Source organism: Bemisia tabaci, chromosome 1, assembly GCF_918797505.1.
Source record: "Bemisia tabaci chromosome 1, PGI_BMITA_v3".
In the NCBI taxonomy this organism is placed as follows: domain Eukaryota; kingdom Metazoa; phylum Arthropoda; class Insecta; order Hemiptera; family Aleyrodidae; genus Bemisia; species Bemisia tabaci.
Genome location: NC_092793.1, coordinates 27,906,842 through 27,922,783, shown reverse-complemented (window position 1 = coordinate 27,922,783; position 15,942 = coordinate 27,906,842). Strand labels below are relative to the sequence as shown.

General features: G+C 35.4%; 1 protein-coding gene across 1 annotated transcript in view; it reads left to right on the top strand.

The window, feature by feature from the left end:
- The window catches only part of LOC109041111 (glycogen debranching enzyme), a 30,943-nt gene extending 15,538 nt beyond the window's left edge, over positions 1-15,405 (top strand). Inside the window, exons 14-26 of the mRNA XM_019057290.2 lie at positions 1,017-1,207; positions 1,858-2,058; positions 2,689-2,873; positions 4,552-4,819; positions 5,519-5,697; positions 6,251-6,353; positions 6,885-7,101; positions 8,111-8,258; positions 10,208-10,423; positions 10,988-11,196; positions 12,057-12,242; positions 12,532-12,768; positions 13,879-15,405. Of these exons, the coding sequence (XP_018912835.2) occupies positions 1,017-1,207; positions 1,858-2,058; positions 2,689-2,873; positions 4,552-4,819; positions 5,519-5,697; positions 6,251-6,353; positions 6,885-7,101; positions 8,111-8,258; positions 10,208-10,423; positions 10,988-11,196; positions 12,057-12,242; positions 12,532-12,768; positions 13,879-13,950 (2,412 nt within the window). The 3' untranslated portion in view covers positions 13,951-15,405. The remainder of the gene's footprint in view (positions 1-1,016; positions 1,208-1,857; positions 2,059-2,688; positions 2,874-4,551; positions 4,820-5,518; positions 5,698-6,250; positions 6,354-6,884; positions 7,102-8,110; positions 8,259-10,207; positions 10,424-10,987; positions 11,197-12,056; positions 12,243-12,531; positions 12,769-13,878) is intronic.
- The last annotated feature ends 537 nt before the right edge of the window (positions 15,406-15,942 follow it).

Here is a 15,942-nt window from a genome sequence, read left to right as displayed (position 1 = left end):
GGAATTTAAGGGATTGATGTTACAAAGGACAAATTTTGGACTTCATCTGTGTACAGTAGAAACCGCTTATCACGACACACGTTTACAACAGAATCCCGCTTATATCGTAGTTTTCGCGCGGTCCCATTTTTTCGCCCATTAGAACAATGTGAAATAATCCCGCACACATCGGAAACTCACTCATAACAGAAAGAATTTTGGTCCCAAATCAGAAAAATTCCGATATAAACGAGATTTTCTATGAATATGAATATTATATGATCTTCGAGTATATATTTACCGCACCTACACAAAGAATAAATAACACAAGGTAATCGCGAACTTCAATCTTATCAGATAAGCAGAAGGTCAAAGGTCATGTTAATGAGCCAGCGATGCATGATTAATTGGTCGGCACATCAATCATCTGTTGACGTGTGATAACATAGCAGGTGCATTGTTGTTTGATTGGCTATAGTGTTTACGTTATGCGTTAAATCGCAGATGCTGGCGCTGCTTCCTAGGCATGAGACGTAAACAACACCAATGACCCCTGAGAGATTTTAACCGTCCATCGTTGCCGTATTCACCCAAAATTTATTAACATTATTTCATGTCAGTTTTAAAAAAATGACAGCTTGTTGCATGGATTAGTTTTACTGTTTTGTATTTGATAAGAACGAATCTATATCTTCCGCTTATCATAAAATTAAGTACTGCTTGCGATAAAATTCAAATCAATCCCAAGACACTGGGTAATTAGCTGTCACAGCGCGGCATCAGGCAGCGTGAAGATTGACCAGATGGACCCAGTTATCGCGAAGAGGTAGTATTCTGCGTGAAATTGTAATGAGCATTCATATGCTGTAGTGCTCAATTTCTTATCCTGTCTAGTGGTCCATTGGAGCACAGAAATATGTCCTCTTTTATTATCAGCTGACAATGTATTCTTAGTCAGCTTTTTTCCTTATTTTTTGGGCCGTAAATTTTTCTAAATTTTTTCCACCCAATTAACATTCCGGAATGAACTTTGGCAGGTTTTCGTAGATCAAGTTGATACCGATATTGTGTGTGTGACGAGGCACAATGATATTACCCACGAAACTGTCATTCTGGTCTCTTTCACCGCTTTCCACCCACCAAGTAGCGTTGCGTCTGGCATTGGAAAAGGAGTCACAGTATCTGGCCATGGAGAATCGGTCATACTTGAAGCTACACTTTCTCACAGGTTTGTTTCCTCTTCAGATCCGAATAATGTTCTAATAGTGACTGGAAGTATGATACATTCAAGTATTAAAATCACAATTTTTAGAATTATTGTTTTATTATTCCTTTTTAGTGTATTGTGTAAGGCTTAGCATTGCTCTCTTACTAACATTAAGGGTTGAGGGTCATTTTACATGGAATCCACCAGCGAGGAAACCTATCGATTTTGATTTTTCTGATAAATTGTTTTCTTGATGAGACCATCAAATGGTTAACCTCGCAAAATATTAGGTCTCAAATGTTAAAACTCACTGAGATGTGAATTTTTGAAATTTTAGTAATTTTCGGGAAACCAGCTCTTTCATTTTTCACAAAAAAATTCATAAGGGTCTCTCCGTATTTTCATGTGCCCACTCAGGTGCATTTTCTACACTCCTTTTTCATACCATTTTGCTCAAGGTATTTACCAAATGATTTTAGGTAGGTTACTTTAATGTCTAAATCTATTATCATTTTTTCCAAGTTATTTGATACTGTTTAACCATTTTACTGCAATTATCATTGTGTGAGAACCTGCAAATATGTACCACTCAAAAAATAATAAAACTAGGGACAGTAATTTTGTTGGTTTATTGTTAAAATAGCTCATCCAATTTTTCTCCCTATTTTTAGAGGCAACCAAAAATATGCACCGAGCACCGAATTCAAGCGTGATCCTAAATACATCAATGGTCTGGCTGAATACACCCTTGATCTACGAGAAAATATTGATTTGAAAGAAAGTCGTATGTTGGATTTCGTTTACTTTCCTGATGGTAGCACGCGGGTCAATTTCACTTCGCAATTTAAACCTGGATCTGTAGTTGCTGTCAAGTAAGGCATTCTAAAATTACATTTCCTCTGTTTCTTATTTCCCCATGATAGGCATATAATAGAAATTTTTCCCAATAGCTGTAATGTATTTTCTTTTTAGCTCAATTAAATTCTCAACTTATTCTCAGCTTTTATCCAACCCATCAGCAGGAACATCAGAAGTTCCACTGCAAATCTATACTACATGTTTAGTATTTGACTTTAACCAAATATTTTACGTCAAGTCTTGATTTAATATAGCAACCAGGTGATTTTTTTAAATTTTTAGGCCATTATTCTGAAGATGAAAGTAAATTATCCTCCATCGTAGCTTTGTATTGCTGAAGGCCGTAGATTCTGAGTTTCCCTTGTTGCTATAGAAAGCACTTCAATCATCAGATCAAATTGAGTGTTGCAAAACAAATATAATGTACCTCCCTATTGTCAATGGGGTATCATTTTTTAATGCCTAGCGATAATGTTTTTAACTGTACGGAGGTCCTTCCCATGCTCTCTAATCTTTATTTAGAGGAATAGCATATCTGCTCCCAACTGGTTACTTGGAGGCACCGGGCTTTAAAAATTCACAACACATATGTTTCATGTCTCCTCAACAAAGAATGTTTAAAAGTTATTTTTATCCTTTTGCAGGTTCACACCCCATCCAAAAGTTCTTCCTGCTCTACAAAAACTGTCAACAAAGCAAGATCTGAGCCATGTCATCTCTCAATTATCTCTGGTTGATTTGAATAAAGCACTGTACTGCTGTGCTGAAGAGGAAGGCGGCACCTATGATGTTCCGAATTTTGGCAAGCTTGTATATGCAGGCCTTCAAGGTAAAAAATTACTCACCAAAATAGAGAATTCCTAATTGCCTAATTGTTGAACAACTTTCCATCCAACGAAATTGGGCTGTTGCAAGCTTTTATTGAAGCTGGAAGGAGGGTTGTTTTTCACAAGGGTGCAAAAAAACTTTTCTCTCTCCTCTAACCTAGGATTACAAGATTTGATTTGATTTTTTAAATGATTTTCTAATGATGTGTAGCTCTCTATTCAATTTCAGTAAAATTTTGCAGAAAGACCATTAGAGGTCAATGGACTACTAATGTAAATTTTAATGGACATCGAGGACCTTAATGTGAATTGAGGGCTAAAGTATCATTGATTTTTAAACAGGGCAAATTTTGTAGTGGGTAGGTGCTGGTTGGTCACTACGGTAGGCTGATTTACGGTAGGCCTTTGATGTACCTGGTGCTAGATAGGTTTTGCATGGCCCTATTTGTGAAAGATGTAAAATGGAGAATTTGCAAGGGTCTGAAATTTGATGAATTTCCTGTTTAAGTGGAATCCTCTGAGTGAACTGAACACGAATATACCCTTGATTCATAAATTGAGCAATTATTAGAGGAGATATGACAAAATAACCGATTCTGCTAAAATACATGTGTTTAAATGGGAAATGCCGCCAGATGACGTCACAAGGCGGCACATTTTCTCACTTTTAAATCAATTTTTCTCCAATTTCCTATGTCAGAAAAAAATTATGAAAAATATTGCGAACTCAGCTCATTAGGCACTTTCAGATGAAGCAATAAAAAAATTGCGTGCAAATTCTCCATTGATCCATTTTCCTCTTAAATTAGCTTATAAATGACCTTACAAGGCCCATAGTTTAAATTTGGAACCTTTTTTTCAGTCTAAATGAGTTTCTAATACAAAGTAAGTGTTTCCTGGTAAAAGTTCAGAAGGATCAACATTATACTTGCGAAATTGGAATTTTAGAGAGAGACATAGAATTAAAGTGTAGGGTTTTTTATCATGTCACCATTATGAATATCGGCCTCCATTTTCAAATCGTAAATGTAGGCCAAGATTCTTAAGGAGGCCTTGTGGGAATATTTAATATCCAGCACTTTTCCGCAGTTCTTTTATACCCTTTTCCGGCCCATTTTGGAAGGAAAATATTTTTGCAAAGTCCCAGAAATCCCTGGATTGAGAAGAAATACTTTAAGTGAACTTTTTTCCTGTTAGATTTGATTTTTATTTTTAGAAACTATGCTCTCTTTCAGAAAAATTTTACCCTCTACATCTTTAGTTTTTTAACTTTTTTTAATAAGCACAGTTTTTGTGTTACAGCAAGCATTTTACACTGAATGGATGTCTAAATTGGCGTATTACAATTTCATCATAGAGGTGACTTTTAAAAATGGATGGAATTCATCTAAATTTTGACAAATTTTTTTTCACTAAGCTGCACTGACTGCTACTCTGGAACGGTAAAAATTAACAAATTAAAAAAAAAAAAATTAGATACACCCTAATTTTTAAGTGTTGTGCACAGCGCTAATAATTTAAAGCAGTCCAAAATTGTAAGAAAGGAAAGTCGTGCAAAAAATCAGTTGAACTCATATAAAACTTTGAAAGATTCTGTTCGAATAATATGTAAGTTCATGAGTGAGGATGGCTTTTTGAGATTATGTTGTGAAGCTAGAACCTGTCTTTTTTTTCTTGTAGGAGTGGTATCTCCTCTCTCAACGATAGCTCCAGTTAATGACTTGGGACATCCTCTCTGTGCAAATTTAAGGAACGGTCATTGGTTGATGGACTACATAGCCTCACGCTTGAAAAACTATCCTGGCACAAAGCAGTTGGGAGATTGTATGGAGCAACTTTTTGCCCCCTTGAAAGACATCCCTCGGTTCTTAGTTCCATCGTATTTCAACTTGATTATCATGCAAGTTTACAAGGATCTAATGAATCAAGCTTGGAGCCAGATGTCAGAGTAAGACTTTTTCGCCCTTTTTTTCCATTATTCTAATCGAACTTATTTAGCTTAGCAAGAGGTCCTCTTTAAATGTGTCTGTTTAAATTTTATGAACTAATAATGTGGGTAGTGCTTATTAAAAAAAAGTGTTGAGGTCAAAGTTGGTAAATGAAGGTGCATATTGTGCACCTCCTTCTTTTTTGCTAATTAAACTGACCGCCCGCATTAAAATAATGTTTACATAATAGTCGTTTTCTTTTTCAATTAACATTGTTCTGGTATTTAAATATAGTAACACTCCAAATTTTCAGATCATAGTGAAAATTATGAATTTGCTGTAATGGTGAAAAAAAAATATCCTTTAACATGTTTCAATAGTCCAATATATCAGCACCCCAAAGTCGCAAAATACCTAACTCCATTTTAGTCAAATTGAGATAGGTATCAGGGATAAACCGCGTGTTGCCCCCACTGATTCCAATGTAAATCGCAATTCTTGAAACTCTGGATCTCATAACAGGCGTAAGATAGGGCTTCCTATTCCTTACATATGGGTTCGTTAATGGAGATTGCCAAAACTTTACTAACTCGATTTTCCAATAATAAGAGTTAAGTACTTTTTGGCTCTAGGTCACTGATAAGTTATGCAATTTTCGTGTCATTGTGGTCAAATAGGAAATATTACTTTCTCTAAAATGCTGCTTTTTGCCACCATAGGTTAGTCTCGAATGGATCAGCTTTCTGCAAGAGTCTAGCCCTAGGATCTATACAACTCGGAGGTATTGTTTCCTCATCACCATTACCTCTCTTGTCCAGTAATCTTTTGCCACCGAAACCACCTATCCGCACCACCAAAGATGGTCGCAAAGAACAACTGTACGCATCATTATCTGCCGGTAAGTTCAGATTGAGCTTGTTTTATTTTTGAACTTTTTATCTTACTAATGAGAAACTGTAGTCTCCTGCTAAAGTTACCTTGAAAAACTTATTGTCAAAATTACACAAAGGATGTCACTTTGGCCCCATTAGGGCCTAAAAAGGCTATATTAATGTCTGCAAGTAGCTTGCGTCAGGCTTTTACCCCACCAAAACTTACTTTTATGCATTGTCGAATCTGAAAGAACATTCAAATTAACCTATAGAATTTATGAAAATCTAGATGCTACGTCAGGTACAAATGCATATGCAGAAAAGCAAGTTGACATTTGAAGCTCCAGGTATTACCACCTTGTATTTCAAGCCCTTCTGAACCTTTACCTAAATTCTTATTCATATAGGACTGATTTGTATAAACAATCAAAATATCTGAACCTCTCTTCAAACAGTCTAATAACCAGAAATGAATTTTATGAAAAAAAAAATAAATTATTTTTTTATTTCAAAAAAATTCAACATGTATTTTATTTCGTTAATGATTTGTCCTCTATAGTTCCTTTTTTTATTTTGTAGGTCTACCCCACTTTTCTCATGGATACATGCGGAATTGGGGTCGTGACACTTTCATTGCTCTACGAGGTCTATTCCTGCTGACTGGAAGGTATCAAGAGGCTAGGTATGTTTCTAGCTCAGTGTGTTCATCTTGAAAGGAAGATCTATTATCATTTTATTTAGCCTATTTTTCGGATATTAACACGTAAAACAAAAAATGCTTGAAATTTTATTTTAAGATTAGTTTGTTTTTATGCGTTCTCTGTTACGTGAATCTTTCTTGATTTTTTATTCATTTTAATTTTCAGGATTACAATTTTCGTATTTTTTTCACTGATCACTTAACCTAGGTAATTTTCAAAATTATCTCTAGAATTTTTAAAAGAAATTATTTAATGAGTTTGATATTTACCGAAAATATCTGTTCACCCGTATTTCAGGGTAGAAACATCTGTTGTAAATTTTAAAATGATGTATTTTACTCAGATAGGGGTTTTTTTTACTTGTTTTGCCAATGTAGTGAGAATTATTAGCATTCATTGGGTAATATGTCTTTGGCATCCATGTTATCAGTAAAAGCAGTTCAACAGATAAGTTAATGAGTGAGTTATAAAAACTATTTCATGCTACTACCAGTTAATCTTTATTATTCCAGGTATATTATTCTGGCATTTGGTGGTTGTCTCCGCCATGGCTTGATCCCAAATTTGTTAGATGGTGGCAACAATCCTCGCTACAACTGTCGAGATGCTGTATGGTGGTGGCTGTACACAATCCAATCCTATGTTGAATTAGTTCCTCAAGGACACATCATTTTGAATGATGTTGTCAATAGAATTTTCCCCACTGATGATTCGCCCAACACCTCTGTTGTGAGTAGTCATTCTTCTTCACCTCTATTTAGTTTGTTGTCAAGTGTTTTTAGGTAAAATCGCCCGTTGCCTCGGGTGCACTCCAGAGGCCTAACTAGTGCTAAACTCAGATATTACCACAGTGACATCGAGCCCCTTGCAAAGGACCCCGCACACTTTTTATGGGGATGTGTACCACAATCGGTTTTTAATTTTTTTATTGTTGTGAATTCATCAATGGATGCTGATCAAAAGTCATGATTGCGCAAACTCTCTAGGAGCCACCATTCTCGCACAATCCACTGAAAAAGTTTTGGTGATTCCTTGCATAAATGAAGGTGACGAGTACTCGAGTGCGATGAGTGTAAATCTAGTAAACAGGAAAATTGATCAGCAGCCGAGCGACAGTCTTATCTCGGATTCCACAAGCCTTTTTATTCATTGTCTGAAACAGTTTCTTTCTCTCTCCCACTCTGTTGTCTTTAACAGACAGACTCACTCTGCATTTTGATTTTAGCAGGTCTGTCCTGGAAATTACCGTAACGTCAATCGTGTACTGTGCAAAAACGGTGGCTTGTAGAAAGTTAACGCAATTTTGACTTTTGATCAGCATCGATAGGCAAATTTAAAACAATGAAAAAATTTAACATGGATTGTGGTACACACTCCCGTAAGGAGTGTGCGGTGTTCTTTGCTGATGCATTCTGTGTTGAATGTGACGGCCTACATGCAATGAATAATTTTTTTTTTTTTAGTAAAACCTAGCTGAGTTGTTTCCAGTCTTGTCTGAAAACCCACGAAAGTTGTCAAAATAGCTCAGTCCTATTTGGTGTTTCTCATAAAAAAGTTTGGATAACTCAGAATCACATCTTTCCAAAGCAGATGAAGAAAGCAAAATTCGTTGGTTTTGATTTAAAAATATCTCATTTTACTTGAGAGGGATTCTGTCTCTTTCTCTTTCCTCTTTAAACTCTCATTGTTTTTCTCCTTTTAAGAAAACTGAAAGCTTGATCAATTCTTTTGCCAACAGGATCAACCTTTACATGAGGTTATTCAAGAAGCAATGTCAGTCCATTTTCAAGGCTTGTGCTTCAGAGAGCGGAATGCTGGAATTGCAATTGATGCCCACATGGTTAGTCAAGGCTTCGATAATCAAATTGGCGTCAATCCTAACACAGGTTTGTGAACTAATTGATTTTATAGTGAGGTTATAATTTGCAAATGGTTTCCACAAAAAGACAAGTATAAAAAAATTAAAAATAAATATGTCTGGAATTATGAGTTATTATGAAAGAAATATGGACGTGTTTAATTTATCAAAAATCAGACAGATTGTATTTGAGATATTTCAGTTTAAACAATCGGTGGCAAAATATTCAATTTTTTAAAATATCCCAAATTAAGGCTTTTTTAAAAACAAAGTAGCTCAATTTCAATGGTACATTCTGAATCTATGCGAAAAATTGTTCTATGAACACCCTTTTAAAATTAGGGTGCTGCTATGGAAAGTCGTCACCTTCCCGGCAAAGTATCACAAGCGCCACTTTGCCAACTTTTCAAGAGACACAAAAAACTGAATTGCGACCGTAAAAGACGGATGTTTGGCTTGAAACTTGAAATATAGATCCAGCACACCTCCCTGCTTCGAATTTTAATAAAATTTCTTTAAAAAAACGGGTTTTTCTTTGAAAATTGGCGCTTGTGATATCGGCTTCTCGGGGCACTCTGAGAATCTATTGGCGCTTGTGATACGAAAGCCCATCAAATTTAACGGAGTTTTTTCCATATTTCTTCATTTTTAATCTAAAAAAAAATATTATTTTCGTATGTAAATGCATCTTATTAATTCAAAACTACCCATAACTCAACTTTAATAAAAATAGCGCTTGTGATACTTCGGCCGAAAAGTGACGAATCGCTCCAAGTCATTCCAAAAGTTGTTGATACTAATATCGAAAATAAATCTCAAAGATGAGCGATTATTCCCAACTTGGCGCTTGTGATACTTTTCTCTTACATGGCGCTTGTGATACGAAAGTTCGTCAACTTCAATGGAGTATTTTAAATATTTATTTATATTTAGTCTAAAAAAAATATTATATTCGAAATAACGAGATGTAATTACATGCGAAAATAATTTAGTTTCAAGTCATTCCGAAGACTGCCGTGACAAAAATTGTAAAACAATCAGAAAGGTAGGCGGTTGCCGAACTTGGCGCTTGTGATACTTTTCTCCCAAATGGCGCTTGTGATACGAAAGTACATCAACTTTAATCGACTTTTATTCATATTTCTACATATTTGTTGTAAAAAAAATGATTATTTTCGTATGTAAATGCATCTCGTTATTTCGGAACTATTCATAACTCAATTTCGGTAAAAATGGCGCTTGTGATACTTTGCCGGGAAGGTGACGAAGTCTTAAGAGAGGGAAGTTGAGAAAATGGAAATTGCAAAAATAGGCTTCCTCAGATATCGCTAAAATTCATTTCATTTTTAAGGGTCAGTATCTCGTATCTCGTAAAGAGAGCCTGGGAGGGAAAAACTCCTCCAATCAGTTTCCTAGTACAATGTGAAGGAGACCCTGTAAACCAATTTCAAGCCAAATCAAAAGGAGTTGGGTTCCAGACCTGGTTGTGCTGATGTAAAATGTCCCTGCACCTACTCCATAGTATTTAAAATGTGGGCTCAGATTTTTTAAAACTGGGCCAAAATTAGCCATTATCGATAACCCTCCTTCATGGAAATGAATTTTGTACACAATGGCCTCAGAATTTTCAAGAAAATATCCACATTTGCACATTCTACTACCTGTGGGCAGACTGCATAGAAAAGGCGGAAACAATATTCAGACGAAGTTTCAAAAGATTGCTATGGATTGTCATGCTCCCTGAAAGTCATGAAAGTTCTAAATGCTTAAGTAATATTTGGTCTTAAAGTAAATTCGAAGGTGTAGCATAGGCATTGTTGTGAAGATCTAAGGTCTTCTTTGACCATTATCATTGTCTTTCATCACCTTTATAGCAGCATAATCCCAGAGGGTTTGTCGAACTTCACTCTCCACAGCATTTGACATCAACTTTATCAGAAAGCAAACTAAAAACATTAAAGTTGTACTGATTTACAGGATTTGTATTTGGTGGCAACGAGTGGAACTGTGGAACCTGGATGGATAAAATGGGATCGAGTGAAAAAGCAGGCACGAAAGGACGCCCAGCCACTCCCAGAGATGGATCTGCAGTCGAGTTGATAGGTCTGTCCAAAGCTGCTGTCAGATGGTTGGCAACTATGAACGAGAAAAACTTATACCCTCACAGCGGAGTCTCTCGAACTAATAAAGATGGTCAGTTCTTTAACTCTCGTTTTTAAGGAATGTTTAAGTGATTTGTAAAGACCTTGGTCCTTTTTAACCAATATCTCCCAGTCCATTGTTTCATAATGATTTTACAAGAGGCGCTCTGTATTTTAAAAATCTAAACCTTCAAACCCTCTCCAAATTCTCTCTGCCTATAACCTCTGAATTTTTTTTATGCAAACTTTAAATCCTTATAACGAGATTCAGCTGTCTATGAGGTATAAAAATTTCAATTTTGATGGAAATCAACTGCTTTGGTGATTTCTAAGAGGTACTCTTTTTCAACTTCTTGTAAAACTTAATCAAAATTGAGTACTAGAGTCCTTATCTCTGTAACATATTCTATTTAAAATAGAGAAGAACTGCGATTCCCAGTAAAGAGACAACTTGACTGAACATGCTGGACTGAACATGCTGGACTGCAATTGAAAATGCTTGAGCTAAAGCGGGCAGCAATGTTGTCTATGTTTTGTAATTTTCTAAACACTCTTTGTCTCTCAAGTTTTTCATAGAGTGTTTCTCCATCTTGATTCTTTTCGTTTTCCTTTGCAGGTAGCACAACAACTTGGAGTTACAAGGAGTGGAACAAACGGATACAAGATAACTTTGAAAAATACTTTTGGGTCTCTACGTCACCAGATCCAAATGAGAAACGACCGGACCTAGTTAATCGTAAAGGAATCTACAAAGATACTTATGGTGCATCACAACCCTGGACCGACTATCAGCTGAGACCAAACTTTCCTGTTGCAATGGTTGTTGTAAGTATTTTGAGCTCATAAATAGTCCGAAACAATTCAGTTCAGAGTTTTATCGCAGTAAAAGCTTGATTTCCTCAATTTTTTGCCTGCCAAAAAATCCAGAAAATTGAGAAACCTGGTAAATCAAAAAATCAGATTCACATGTTTTCAACATCCATTAAGAATAGTTTGCATTATTATAGGTTACAGACTGGTATTGATAGCCAGTATTAGGGTCAGACTAGTCAATAGGTCGCCACCAGAGTGAAGGAGCACTTGAGATGTGTGAATTTGAATAGATGAGAGTCATCTTTTACAGATTATGTCCTGCAAACACCCAGTGACATCAAGCAGTGCACGGTGAAGGAGGTTAGAAGCTGCACAAAAGACAAGGAACTGAATGTGTCGGAACAGGTGGAAATTTTTAACAACCCGCCACATAAACTGCTTTAACTTGCATACTGATCAACCGATCATGCCGGTGAATATCCAGTAGATCCTGCTTTAACCGGCGGATTGCCCACAAGTAAACAAAATAGCCGTCATGAACATTCCAGAATGCAACACAGTGGAACCAATGGGCAGTTTTAGCTCTAGTATTAGTTTTCGTTTATGCCTTTCTTCTCCTCTTATTTTAGCCCCTGACAATGGTGTAAGCCAAAACTGTCGCACTATTTTTATTCAAGTCTTCCTTTTTAACTATTTATTGGGATAACAAAAAATACCAATGCAACTCGAATCAGTTTATGCATATTTTTTCTCCGATACTCAATTATTTCAATTTCTGTAAAAATAATTTTGTAAATACCTACCTGATTTGGTAATGCCAGTAGTTGAGAAAAATTTGAACTCTACCTTAATAAAGATTTATTTTCTCATAGGCTCCTGAATTGTTCACTCCAAGTAATGCATTGGCAGCTTTGCAGACTGTGGAAGATGTTTTGCTGGGACCTCTCGGTATAAAAACTTTAGATCCGACTGATTGGTGCTACAATGGTTTTTACGACAACAGTAATGATTCGTCGGATGCCAAAGTTGCTCATGGTTTCAACTATCATCAAGGACCAGTAAGTACTTATGTTTGCTCACCAAAACATGATTGTGAGGTTTAAAAAAAAAATGCAAGTTTAATCGAATGTAGTTGATCAAATCTAGTTTCTGAGTTTTCTAGTTTCTAGGCACTTCCAAAATCCGGAAACATAACTCACCTTATACTTAAAAAATTACTCATCAACTCAAAGTAAAACAAATTAAAAATAAGAAAGCTTTTGAAATACTGTCAAGAAACCTTGCATCAGACCTTGGTAGCAGTGAAAAGTTTCTGAAAATCCATATTTTCCTTCTGTTTAATTTTAGGAATGGCTGTGGCCTGTTGGATTCTTTCTGCGGGCCAAGCTAATTTTTGCTGAAAAAGCAAAGGGTCAGACAGAATTGGCCACCACAATCTCTAAGACGCTTGCATATCTCTCACATCACTACTCGCACCTTCAGTCGTGTGTTTGGCGTGGTCTGCCAGAATTGACCAACAAAGACGGAGCTTTTTGTCCTGGTAGTTGCACTGTTCAGGCCTGGAGTATGTCTACCATTCTAGAGGTAAATATCTTTTCATTTTGTAATACCTTGAGGAAGTGCATGAAGTTTTCTGCTTCTTGCTTTTATCTTTGTAAAAATGATCAGAGAGGAAAAGTTGCTGATAACCACTGCCGAATTCCAGTAGTGATCGTTGAGCAAAAGCCTCTTCATTGTTTCTCATTCAGGTTTTTTTTTTTGCAGGATTGTGTTTCAAAGAGTTAAACCTGATGATCAGCTTAAAATTAACAGTGAAATTGGTCCAAATACCAAATCCCTACATCTTAATATGATGAAGTTATCATCAAATGGAAAACGATGTTAAAGCCATAATTTAATTTGCTATCACACTATTTAAAATTAGATAATAAAAAAATAAGACTATTTGATTCCAAGAATCACCCGCCTGAGGTAGTCCTCTATGAGTGTTTGTTCATAACTTAAAATAATCTTATTAAGGGGAGGAGGAGGAGAGAAATAAAGAGAACACCTGGAGGAGTAGGGACAGTCTAGAAAAAATATTAAAATTTGAAGTGATGGTTTTTGAAAGATTCCATTCTGAATAATGAATGACACAAAAAATTGTGATTTTTTACTTTAATAAAAGCCTTGAATAACAGGCTTAGCAATAATTTTAAACTCTAATTCAAATGAACTATTGTCTGGCGGTAGGCAAAAATATTTAAAATTACTTTCCTAGAATGATGTAAAGAACTTGTTTTCCAATTTTGAGTAAAATCGGTGGTGGTCTTGGTCGTTTTGACCGGGAATGACCCAATTGTGGACATAGTTGTGGGACATAAATTAGCTCTTTGGCGGCAAAATCAAGTTCTGTGTAAGAGGGAGTTTAATTTCTTTTGCTACTTAAACAATCGTTTCCACTTGTAGCAATACTTTTGAGGCATTGTAGCTCACAATGAAAAATAATTTGCTCTATCGTTGGATTCGTAAAGGATCTGAAACAGTCAGTCGTGTTTCACCTTTTGAAAATGAAGGAAAAGAATTGGAATTAAAGGAAGGATGAAAAGGCAAGTATTTTGCCTTGGGTTTTACTGTTTGAATTGTTCTTCTGTTTCCTTATTGCAGTATCTATTTTTCCTTTTAAAAATTGTTTTCCCTCTTTTTCCTCCACAGGTGCTCGAAGACATTTCAAAATTGGAAGTAGTAGCTGGATTTGAAAAGATAAATGATCCATTAAAGCTTTGAAACTTTCGAACTGCCAAATACAAAACAAATTACTTTGTTTGTGCGGTACTTTATCATGTGTATAGAATTTGTGGAGTATTCGCTCTTGTTGTTTTAAGAAGCTGTTGTTACCTAAATTTTCAATGATGTAATTATTTTTATCATTCACTAACTATGTAGAATCTCTGATGATAATTTGATAATATGTGTTGTTATCGTCCTGATTGCTCAAAACTTTTGTTACTCATTTTACCTGCAATTTTACAATGAGTTTGAAAGGAAAGACCAAATTTTATGCACAGAGTGTTTATGACTTAATTCCGCACTATTGCAGGAGACGATTCTCAAGTCAAAATAAGAAAATTCTCCTCTACTAAGGTTAGCCTATAGTTTAATTTACAGTTGTAGTTTAAATTGCCATAATTCCAGGAAAAACGCAAAACTTGGCCAATTAAAAGTTGAGGGCTCCGCCCATTCTCCAAAAACAAAAGGAATAGTATCATTTCTCATCTTTTTGTGTTCGGCACTGGGAGTCTCAATTCACCCTAAACTTTGAAACAAATACACTCAAAATTATCCGCAAAATTTTGGAAAACAGCATTTTTTTAAAAAAAACTTTGAGGGGCTGTTTCTTTGCTGAGTTCAACTTTAAGCTTATGTTCATGGAAGAAAGAGTCTAATCTGACCTGGAGATTTGGAGAATCGCCCCCTGCAATACTGTTGATTTAAGCGTGAACACCCTGTATGTTATTTGTTAATTTAAAATTTATACGTGATAAGTGCCTGATTATTTTTTTTACTTTTAGTTACCTTGTGCCATTAATTTTTTTTAACAGGGATACCCTGTGTGTTATTTGTTAACTTGAAATTTTGTCGTGATGAAGTGCCTCACTATGTGCCATTAATTTTCCTAAACAAGGAAATTACGCCCGTCTAAGTCTCTATTTTTAGTGTCACAAAAAATTCTAACCAACCACATGTTTTCATTTATTTAGTCATATTCTGGTTTCACATATCATGTAAAGAATGATGATGATCAGCATCCTGCAGTTGATAAATCTGCACTAAATGATCACAAGATTAATCCCATTGCAGAGTACTTTTGAACTTCTTTTCATTTCAAATGCAGTGAACTCGGATTTTAAAAAAATGTATGCATTTTATAATTCCTGCCTACATGCCATTTTATCATTGCGAAAGAATATAGGACTTTGTTTTTTATTCAAATTTTTATCAGTTTTATATCTTCCATATTTTATCCTATCATGCTATTTCTCTTGAGGGTGTAAAATCTCATAAGAATGTCGTTTCTTCCTAAATTCCCTCTCTCTTTCACCAGTCAATTTGCAGTTAATATCCTGTGAACTAATTTTGTCGAGGGAATATGCTCGTTTGTTGGCTATCTTAAATTATCTGTCGAAACTGAAAGAGAATAGAAATCTACTTTCAAAATAAATCTCACTAAATTTTTCATAATTGTGTGTTCATTTCTTTTATTTATGTCTTTTTTTCTTTGTCTATTTCGTTGCAATTTTGGATGATTCGAAGAAGATTCCTTAGTTTGTTTACCATTTGATTATACATAGGTAACAAAAGCCCAACCAATTTTAAAATGGAGAAAAAACATTTAGCATCTTGAATGAGGTAGGTATTGATCCAGACTTAAGATAAGAGACACCAATAATGAAAGGTAGACTTTCCATAACTACGTATTATTTTAATAATCGATATGAAATAATTATTTCAGTTGTAAGCATTCTCAATGATTATCACAGAGAAATTACAACACCAAGAATTCTACTGTGTCACTTGGTTGTGGAAAGAGGTCTTTGATCACAGGTGTCCAACTCCTCAGGGGCAGTAAGATCTTCCCCTCTTCCCCCTTGTACCAATACATATTGCTTTCCTTCAGAGTATTTTTACTACCATAAATGGAGGGTAAAACAGATCTTTCAATCTACATAACTTAATGCGCTTCATCCATCCAAGAATATACACTATAAGTTGAAACGG